At 41.0% G+C, this 10,574-nt stretch overlaps 1 protein-coding gene across 1 annotated transcript; it reads left to right on the top strand.

The window, feature by feature from the left end:
• Positions 1-948: 948 nt before the first annotated feature.
• LOC309451153 (transmembrane emp24 domain-containing protein 7-like) lies at positions 949-9,440 on the top strand. Its single transcript, XM_082074646.1, has 3 exons — positions 949-1,286; positions 3,998-4,243; positions 6,540-9,440. Exons 1-3 carry the CDS (start codon positions 1,104-1,106, stop codon positions 6,774-6,776), a joined length of 666 nt encoding a protein of 221 aa, XP_081930772.1. The 5' UTR covers positions 949-1,103; the 3' UTR covers positions 6,777-9,440.
• The last annotated feature ends 1,134 nt before the right edge of the window (positions 9,441-10,574 follow it).

Genomic DNA, 10,574 nt, shown 5'->3' with positions numbered 1-10,574 from the left:
CCGCCAGGTGTCACAGCCAGTGGAGACAGAGCCAAAAGCTGTGATAGAACAGGGAACCTGTTGTCTCCCACAGGCTCTGCCCGCACTGTGAGCGATGGGCAGCAGTGGGACAGCCAGAGAGCTGCCTGGTGGAAAAGGACCTGGGGTTGAAGTGACCAGTGACTGAACATGAGCCAGCGGTGTGCCCAGGTGGCCAAAAAGGCCAATAGCATCCTGGTGTGTATCAGGAATAGTGTGGCCAGCAGGACTAAAGAAGTGATTGTGCCAGTGTACTTGGCGCTGGTGAAGCTGCACCTTGAATCCCGTGTTCAGTGTTGGGCCCCTCATCATAAGAAAGACATCGAGGTACTAGAGAGAGTGCAGAGGAGGCAACGGAGCTGGGGAAAGGTCTAGAGAACAAGTCCTGTGAGGAGCAGCTGAGATAACTGGGGCTGTTTACCCTGGAGAAAAGGAAACTGAGGGGAGACCTTATCGCTGTTTACAACTACCTGAAGGGGGGTTGTAGAATGGAGGGTGTTGGTCCCTTCTCTCAAGTAGCAAGTGATAGGATAAGAGGAAACGGCCTCAAGTTGTACCAGGGGAGGTTTAGATTGGATATTGGGAAAAATTTATTCACGGAAAGGGTTGTCAGGCATTGGAAGAGGCTGCCCAGGGAAGCGGTGGAGTCACCATCCCTAGGGGTGTTTAAAAGACGTGTAGGTGAGGTTCCTAGGGACACAGTTTAGTGCCAGATTTGGGGTACTGTATGACTCGACCACCCCGCTGTCTCTTCCGACCAAAATGACTCTATGATTCCGTGACCCCCGCCCACCTTCCCCCGCCCCTCCCCACAGACCGTGCCCCCTTCCCCGCCCACCGCCCCACCCCTCTCCACGCCGCACTCCACGTCTGCAAAACCATCCGCGGGAGGGAGGGGGCGCTCACCCGGAAGCTCTCCCGGAACGCGGTGCCGCCCAGCGCGGGTGCTTCCGGGTGGCCGCTCTGTTCCCCGCTCGGCCCCTTCGCCACGCCGGCGCCGCCGCCTCTCCCTCTCCCTCCGCTCCTGCCGGGCCGCCCGCTCCCCCTGCGCTCCGCCTGCCCCTCGCTCCCCCCCGCGCCGGGACATGCCGCTGCGGGGCTCCCGGGCCGCGGGGCCGTGGGGGCGGCTGCCCCCGCCGCTGCTCCTGGTGGCGCTGGCGGCCTGGGCCGCGCGGGCCTCCGAGATCACGTTCGAGCTGCCGGACAACGCCAAGCAGTGCTTCTACGAGGAGATCGTGCAGGGCACCAAGTGCACCCTGGAGTTCCAGGTACCGCCTGGGCCGGGGGCGGCCTCGCGGCCTGGAGCCTGGCCCGCCTCCGGGGAGCGCAGCCTGCGGGCGGTGCTGGCGGGGCAGCCGCCCGGGCTCGGCCGGTCGCTGCGGGCTCCTGGCAGCGGCCGGAGCCACCGCGGGGCTCCCAGCCCGGCGGATGAGGCGCCGCCCGCTGCTGTGCGGCAGCGACCGGGAGGCCTGTGCTCAGCTCGCTGATAAGACGGGCACGTAAAGCCGGGCCTGTAAGCTGCGATGGCTTTTACGCAGGCCGCCGTCGCACAGTGTCCCATCCGAACAGCGCGGACACCCAGCGTGCCCCTGCCCGACAAGATGCCACGGAAGTGATTGTCTTGTGGTTTGTGAAGCGTTTGCATGATGAGCAGGATGCAACTTAAGGAGCTAACGCTCCTTATGTCGGTGTGGTTCGAATGGGGGTCACACAGCAAACAGTAAGAAGGTGATGGAATAGATACACAGTACTAGCAAAGTGTCCCAGGCAAGACAGGAGTCTTACAAAAAAATAAAACATGTAGGCAACTGGCGTCTTATTGAAGACTAACCGTGATTAACATGCATGTATTAAGTAAGGCTGTGCAGTTATTCTTGCTTTTCCCAGTTTCTAACCGTTTGAACATGCAGCTATTACGACAGAGCATACTGTGCAGCTTTGACATGAGACAGTTTTGGTGCCTTTGAGTGTATCAGCAGAGTCTGAACTTTTCAGTCTGTCACTTTAGCAGGTTAAGTCACTCATGGTACAGCAGCACAAGAGAAAAATCATCCTTCATTATGGGAATCACAGTAGCCTTTGAGGGCTTTCAAAGGGGTTATCTACTTTTATGGTTCAGCTTTTATTTTTTCCCTTTATTTTTTTGTTTTGTTTCCCAGCTGTTCTGCCTTTTGTATTTTGCTGCCTGTTGCTGCTAAATATCCATCCTTGTTACTTTGTCTTTCATGCACTAGTTCTTTCTTAGATGTATCTGTTTTCTTACACAAATGTTTCCTGTCCCTGCTTGTTAATTTCATGAGGCCTTTTCTGTTCAGTACTTTCCCCCTGTTTTGAAGTGGATGTCATTGGAAGTTACTGGACAGATCAGCCTGCTGCTGTCACTTTTGTCGGTGATCAGAACAGGTGTAGCATTGTTAAAAGGAAACTCTGGATTTGAGCAGCTGCTGGTAGACTGAAGAGCTGTATGTGTGTCCTTTGTATGTCTTATCAGCTGGGAGTGAGGCTCAAGCAAGCTCTGTGGGAAAGAATCCTAGCGAACTTTAAAGTTCTGGAAAAGCCTTACAATATATATGTAAACTGGCCCTTTCAGAGTGTGTGATATAACTGAATGTGAGTGACTTTCCTGTAATTGGTAAAAAGCACACCCTTGTCAAATTTCAGATCATACTTCCAAAATAAGCCGTTTCATTATAGAAAATCTTATTTTTGTTTTTCCTTCCAACCTTCCATATGAAATATCCCAAGTAGATGGAATTCAGGGAGAGACATTCAGGCATCCTTTTTTGTTTGTTTGGTTGTTTGTGGTTTTTTTGCTTGTGGGGGATTTTTTGTTTGTTTGGTTTTGTTTGGTTGGTTTTTTGTTGCTCTTTTTATCCTCTCATGGTTTTGGAAAAAATGAAGATACTGCTTGCCAACTGAATATTTTTAAAACTTCTTATTTGCAGAGCAGCGACTGCTCAGGTCTCTTGTTATTTCAGTTGCACCATTAACATTATCGTTTAAATAACTCAATACCTAAATAAACTGATGTGAGTTTAAATAATACTATGTGAACTGAAGCACAGATACCCAGATACTAAAATATTTCAGTGATTTCTGCGCACATGTGAAAGGGACATGCCTTTAGATATAAGTCTCTTTCTCCTTCAGCATGCTTTATCTTAAAAGCAGAAAGTTTGGAGCAAGGGTTAAGTGTAAAAAATACTACTAGCCTAAGGGTCATCAGAACACCAAGTCATGAATACCTAAGCTACTGATTAGTCTTTCTCTAGAGATGAGGTAGCTAGTCTGCAGCATAGTGTGCTGTACACCAGCAGTAATCAGAGCCTGAAAAAACCCTTGAGACAATTCTGTGAAGTTCTGAGTCCCATTGTGCAGATGTGCTGGTTTTGGGTGAAATGCTGTGGCTAACGCCAGCAGGCAGGTGGCAGGCCCAGCTGGAACGTGGATGTCTCTGTTCACAAGTAGGCTTGAAGATGAGCCAGGCTGAAGTACCTGTTCTACTGGTCCAACGCCATTCCTGCAGCCTGAAGCAGGCTGAGCTGGTAGGGCAGTTAACACACTTTTGGCTGTAAAGGAGCCGTTTTATTGCATGTCAGCAAACTCAGCTGGCTGAGTCAGTTCCGTGGAGAATTTGTGGGTCTGGCAGATGGGTGATTTGTTACAGTAATGTCTTTGCTGTGCCATTGTAGCCTTTGCTGTTGTACAATTATTTATAGCAAAGTAACTAAAATTGCTCTTTTAACAGTTTGAAAGTAGAATTGACATTACTTATCCTGAATCTAGAAGTGTTTTGAATGTCTTTTGTAAGAAAGTAATTCTGCACTCTTGCTTTCAAAGATGTTCAAATTAATGGATTATGTTTTAAAATATTTGTTAAAAGTTTTGCAGTGTCAGCTGACAAGTCATACTTCTTAAAATAGATGTATAGATATTTGTTTGGTTAAAAAGACAGTTTCTTCTTTGTTTTTGTTTTCAGGTGATCACTGGAGGTCATTATGATGTTGACTGTCGGTTGGAAGATCCTGATGGCACTGTATTGTACAAAGAGATGAAGAAACAATATGACAGCTTCACGTTTACTGCTTCCAGAAATGGAACATACAAATTCTGCTTCAGCAACGAGTTCTCTACTTTCACACACAAAACGGTGTACTTTGATTTCCAGGTTGGAGAAGATCCTCCACTGTTTCCTAGTGAGAACAGAGTAACTGCACTTACCCAGGTAAAATGCTGTTTTGATTGACAGCAGCTGTTAGATGCAATGTTGTGTTTTGTTTTTTTTTTTTCCAGGTCAGCTGCATTAGATATCTATATGACTTTTGAAAATCAATGGATTTGAGCTTTGAAAAAAATCTGAATTACTGCATATAAGCTTTCTTTCTGAAGACAGTATTTATAGAATGCACGGTTCTGTTAAGGAAACTTCTTTTTAATGCCATGGTTCTGTGCCTGTTGAAGTGTGGATTTCACAAACTGTAAATATTGGTGGATTAGGGTTTCAAAAATTCCCGAACTTTAGAGAAACTTTGAGAATTGTTTTTATATTTAAAATGGTAGAGTCTTTTTTGGAGGGAAGACATAAATTGACTTAATACATAAGTACCGTATTTAAAATGGAGAAGAAAATTCTAAATAAATAAGTGAACAAAATCAGCCACATTTAGCTGTCTTCGAGGTATTTGTCCTTTGTAAGACACTATGCAGTGTCAGAGCATGATTATTATATTCTCAGGATTTTACAGTTTTATACCACCTCTAGCCAATCTAAATACGTCAAAACTTCCCCAGAACACTTGCTTCATGAATTCTTACTGTGTTTATGTGTTATAACTGTCACCAAGCCTTGCTTTAAACAACCATTACAGAATGCTGGACATGGTTGCTCTTTTGCTGCTCTGGGTTCAGTGGTATAAATACCACTTCCCAAATGCCAATATAACTTAGGATTTAGCACAAGTTAGTCTGCAGTAGCTGAGATCTGTAATGAGTAGATCATTTGCTGTTAATTCAACTGCAGCTCTTACTGTTTTCTTCTTGCCGCTTTTCTTTATTTTGTATTCTGATTCTTGATCCTGTATCTTTCCATCTCTTTTCCTTACTTTAGTCTTTGTTCTCTTCAGTCTGTATGTTCTGTCTGTTTTTTCTTTTGCTATTTTGGCATCATCAGAAGGATTTTGAGAATGCAGAACATGTTATTCCTGGGTCAAGATACATTAAAAAATAGTTTATCACCGGGTTGTAGCATGCACAATACAAATAAGGTGCTCAGCGAAAGGAAAGTTGATTTTCAGAGTACAACTTGTCTTTGGTAAGGAGGTTCTTATTGCAGTTTTTATTGAGGCTCATAGCATGACCAAATTTGGGCAGCCTGTAACAGGGACAATAAAAGCTCAATCCCTAAAAACAGAGTGATTTTATGTTTATATCCGTTGTGCAGACTAGGAGAGCTCTTTAATTTATCAGTGAGAGCAGTGGCAAAACCTTGTTTGGAAAACCTCTTCCAGAATTTTGTTGAGAATATCTTGAACTTGTTCAGACACCTATTTTGAAAGTCATCAGCTTGAAAAGGTGGTTACTCACAGGTGTAAGTAACAGTGAGTGGCGCTATCAGAGTGTTGAAATTTCCTTTTATAATAAGTTGTGCCATTTGATTTTCAGGAAATACTAATTTTAAGCCATAAAACAGAAAAACAAACTACAAAGCAGGTATTTTGCAAATCTATTGATTAATCTCTTGGTGATCAAAACACAGTGGAGGGGTACTAACTTTTGCTTATGGAAGATAAACTGAAAGTGGACGATGTTTATGTGAAAAATTATCTAGGGCTTGGAAAAATTACAGTTTTTTAAATGAAAAATGGTGATGAAGTTGGGCAATTTGTTGAAGTGTTTGTTATAAGATTGTTATGAAGCATTCAAGAACACGGAAAGGTAACAGAATTGTCCTTTGTTTAACCACTTCTTGTGTATGTGACTAAGAGAAGGGTGTCTTGCCAAAATAACATGTTGAGTTCAGTAATGTAGAGTTTTAGGATGTTGTACAACTTGAATGAGAATTATGCAATGAAGAATATCCTATTTGTTAAACACACAAGCATTTAATACATACTATCTGCACGTTAATGTTATAAACAACTGTTTGTTTTCCTGTTATTGTGTGAAATTAATAACTGGGAGATGACTGACATTTCAAAAGTTTTTCTAATATTCATTTTTAACCTAAATATAGATAAATTTAGGATATACTTAGTCATTCTCATAGCCCATTGCTTTTCATTAGATCTTCAGGTTTACACACTTCTGTATTTAATGGTCTGTTGCATTTCTGTGTATAGAGTTGGATCAGTGTAAGTTGAATTTTAGTGCATATATAGTATTTCAGTCTGGCAATGGGCTGAGTTGATCCTTAGCTTTCAAAGTTACGTGAATCCAAATTTTAAATATCAAACTGAAAACCTTAGCAGTAAAAGCACTGAAGGGTTCTTAATTCAGCGGTGTGTATTTGTTTGCTTCTCTAGATGGAGTCTGCATGTGTTTCAATTCATGAAGCTTTGAAGTCTGTCATCGATTATCAGACTCACTTCCGCCTGAGGGAAGCGCAGGGCCGCAGCAGAGCAGAGGATTTGAACACAAGAGTGGCCTATTGGTCGATCGGGGAAGCAATCATCCTTCTTGTTGTTAGTATTGGGCAGGTATTTCTCCTAAAAAGCTTCTTCTCGGATAAAAGAACCACAGCAACCCGTGTGGGATCATAACTGGTAGCAGTAGTGGTTTGGGTCATTGTGTGCTACTCATCTGCAAAAGTACCGTTCTCCAATTAATTGTAGGTGTGAAGGATCTGAATATATGCAACATTCAAATGTGTCCACCCCTCATCCCTTAAAAATCACAAAACAGACCCAAAAATTGGTGAAAGGAACACATGATCTGAAATATTTTAAAAATACTTTGGAACTTAAATATTTTCTGATTCCTCTATTAAATATCTGGCAGTGACCAGCTCTCCTTGTTTCTACTGATTTTAATCCAAACCAAGTTTCATTTTTACCAGATTAGCCATCTGCAGTGTAACAATTTAAAATAACACAACAGTCTAGTGTCTGATATGAGAGACAATATATATGAAAATTTGATTTTAATTTTCAGGCTGAAGGTATTGGATTATAAAAAAGCAAATGTGATGAACTGTAGTGCACTGTTTTGATTTGCTATTAAAAAAAATAATCCAATGGTACCCCTTGCTTATTTGTAAAATTGTTGCAAGCATGACACTACATCACAGTGCAAGTTCTCCATCAGCCTGGAAAGTGTCTGTCTTCAAAAGTTGCTAAATTTTGTACTTGATTATATTTGGTTGAACATACATTCTTCTATTTTAAAATAAATACATTTCCTCTTTTACAATGTTTGTTTTACTGAACAAATTGTAAGCTGAGACTACTCAGGAAATCCACTTTCTGTACTCAAAAATCCATCACCTCCAAGTTTATTTAAAAAAACATGCAATAAAATAGGGAATCTTTAACTTTGTCACTGAAACTGTACAGTTTCTGTACTTGTACATGCTGCTGCTGCTTTTTGGATTTAAGACCAGAAGTACTGTGGTTAGTTAAGCAGCACAGCACCAGCACTGGACAAGGTTCCATTATGTGTTAGGCACATACAAAGCTTTTTACTAAATTGTTTTCCTACTAAGAGGCCAATTTGATATTGATACTGCATTGCACGAATGCTGTAAATTTTACTTTCCTGTGTGTGGTGCACTGATACATGATGGCCTTGTGCATCTGATTGCCACTCTTTTTTGCTAGTGGTCAGGAAATGTTTTAAATATTTCAAGTTATCTTTTTGGTAGAGCTATAATTACATTTTTTCCACTGCTCATGTCTTCAGTAGCTTATGTACTGTAAAGTCTTGTTTTATTTGGATGTGGAAGGTAGTAAATGTATGTACATAAAAGTAGCTTGAACTGAGCTGGTCATAGTAAGGCTAAACTCTTCTAAATGGCTCTGGAGGAATAAGTAGACTGAACAATTCTTAAGTGCACGCAACCTAAACTAAGGTTAAAAAAATTGTCATATATTACTGGCTAATTCAGAAGATGCTTCCTAAACAAGCTCTCAGCAAGCAGAGAAAGAATGCTAAAGCCTTATTCATTGCCTGTGTTATTTCTAGCAAAAAATTTGAAATTTCATGTACAGGTGACACTTGAGCAGTCTGAAGAATATATCTAAGATGACTTGATTTTAAAATCTTGTGATGGCTGAAAAAAATAAAAGTACACCTACTCTTTGTTGTGAACTGAATGACTGCTCTTGTGGAAATAGAAGAAAAACCTCAGATGGCTCCAAAATTATTTGAAAGGTCACGGGGATATTAAAAAGCTTAATGTTTGTAAAATTCAGGACTATATGTAATGTTTTTCTCTCCTGTAGTGATTGTTAAATACTGCAGTCACATTTGGGGATGCAGGCTTCCCAGAAATAGTTAAACTCACAAGGATCAGAAGACAAAAAAAACCCAGTGCTTTCTTCTTGTGATACAATCTGCAACTGCACTCAGTATTTTTCGTTGTACCTACATGCTTTATTCTTGTGTTTCAGCAATTGATGTCAGTAATTTTTGTGTTACATTGCACACAATAATGAAGTAAGTGGTACACTTTGGGTGCAAGTGTCAGACGAAAACATGACTTAATTTTGATAGTGTCCACTATTATCTTCTGGAGTTTGAATATCACTTGTGTAGCTTTTATCGTAATGAAAGCATTTCTTTCAAAGATTGAAACACATTGGGCTTTTTTTCCCACTGAGTTGTTCTGTGTACTGTCAATATTGGTAAATAATAGGTTAAAACACATAATGGTTGGCCATCACGTACACGTCTCTTTATTCTTTCATAATGTTTGAGTGTGTGAAGTGGGACTGTTCAGCTCAATGTTACTCCCACTGCAGAGGTTTAGCGGGCTTGACTTTTGCATTGAAGTTAGGTATCTGATCCAGTGCTCTGGTATCCTGCTGCATAATATGCAGCAATAGCTTAAAAATGCCTTTATTTTTGTGTTATTAAAAACATGGCACAAATACACATGTTTAAACATAGCTGTATATAGTTTTTAAGTGACTGAATAGGGTATAATAAAACACATGCTAACACGCAGTGGGTGAAGAAATGCATTATGACTTTTGGTGTGATACAAGTAAGCACCCGGCGTTAATGGGGATATAACTGTGTTTTTAATAGATAATAGCCCTGGGTTTCAGCTCTTCCTTGGATGTTTTTTGTTTACAGAACTACTTTTCATGTCCTGAAATGTCAGTTCTTGTTTTAGTTTGCAGAAAAAAATAAAATTTAGTTTGAGTAAGACAAAAAGCAGACCCTGTGAATATTGTATGGGAAAATAAAAATTAATATATGAATGTGGTCTGATTGTTTTGTTTGCATGTGGGTGTGGGGACCATTATTCTTCAGAAAAGCTTTGAATAATGATTTTAATAGTCAGCTTATACTCCAACACGTTATAGTTAATCTACCACCTGACACTTGATCATTACTTCTGTTGCTGTACCTCATGAAGTGTGCAAGTTCACTGCTGTTCATAAGTAGCTGTGCTTCCAGGTCACTGGAAAAACTCACGTTTCGGCAAAACAGTGTGGTTACTGACTCTTTGCTCAGCATGTTAGCAGTGCAGGCAGTAATATTCATAAAGCTGTTCCTGCTGAGGTGTAAATCTAAGTATGGGACTACAGGTTCAAGGAATTATTAGGGACCTACAACATCTTTTCACATCGGTTCTGTAGACAGACAGTTAAGATGGAATGAGCTAGAAAGACACATCCAACTGGTGTTCTCTAATGATGAGATATAAACTTTGAATATTATGTAACTAAATGTGTGACCAGAGATACTTCATACTGCTTAGCTTCTTGCTGAATTCTAGCACATACCAGTTAAGCTTTAAAAACCAGATTTAAGTAGGCATCATTGCTTCATGTAGGCACCTTCCAAAATGTTTTGCTGTTTGTGTTTCTTCCATATTGATTGCTGTACATTTAAAATTTTTCAAGAATATTTACAGTATTGCATTTTAAAAAACCCTTTCATCTACAAGTACAAGTTCTACTCATTCAGTGATGTGTTACTATTATGTTCAAGTAGTTGTCTGGGTTGTTTTTAGGTGCCTTGCACCCACAATTTGGAAGTAGCATAGGATAAGTTATGGTCTGAAGTACTTTTTGGCTTAAAGCTGATGATTTTACCAAAAAAAACCCCAAAAAACTAGATAAAATGAAAAGATGAGTCAGGGGATCAGCTGACTTGTATGATGATGAAGGCTTTTATCAAGGAGGAAGTAGAAACATACTCAGGACCACTGTAACCAATTTTAAACAGTTTCTTGGACTGCCAGACTGCCTGAGGGCATAACCTGGATTTGTATGATTTATGCAATGGCAACAATTATTGAAAGAAACTTTTAAAACCTGATGCTGCGGTGCAGTGGGGAGTTACGGTCTAACACGTCAGTGTGCAGAAAGCGGTTATACTGCACTAGG

Source organism: Streptopelia decaocto (assembly GCF_964273445.1).
Source record: "Streptopelia decaocto genome assembly, chromosome: Z".
NCBI classification, from domain to species: Eukaryota; Metazoa; Chordata; class Aves; order Columbiformes; family Columbidae; genus Streptopelia; species Streptopelia decaocto.
The sequence above is the reverse complement of the archived record's forward strand: the minus strand, read 5'-3'. Positions and strand labels throughout refer to the sequence as shown.

Bases quoted from the DNA above. Each gene is read 5' to 3' on its own strand.
- LOC309451153 (XM_082074646.1), top strand. From the start codon at position 1,104: ATGCCGCTGCGGGGCTCCCGGGCCGCGGGGCCGTGGGGGCGGCTGCCC. The intron at 1,287-3,997 runs GTACCGCCTGGG...TTTTGTTTTCAG, and splicing joins AGTGCACCCTGGAGTTCCAG to GTGATCACTGGAGGTCATTA. The intron at 4,244-6,539 runs GTAAAATGCTGT...TTGCTTCTCTAG, and splicing joins GAGTAACTGCACTTACCCAG to ATGGAGTCTGCATGTGTTTC.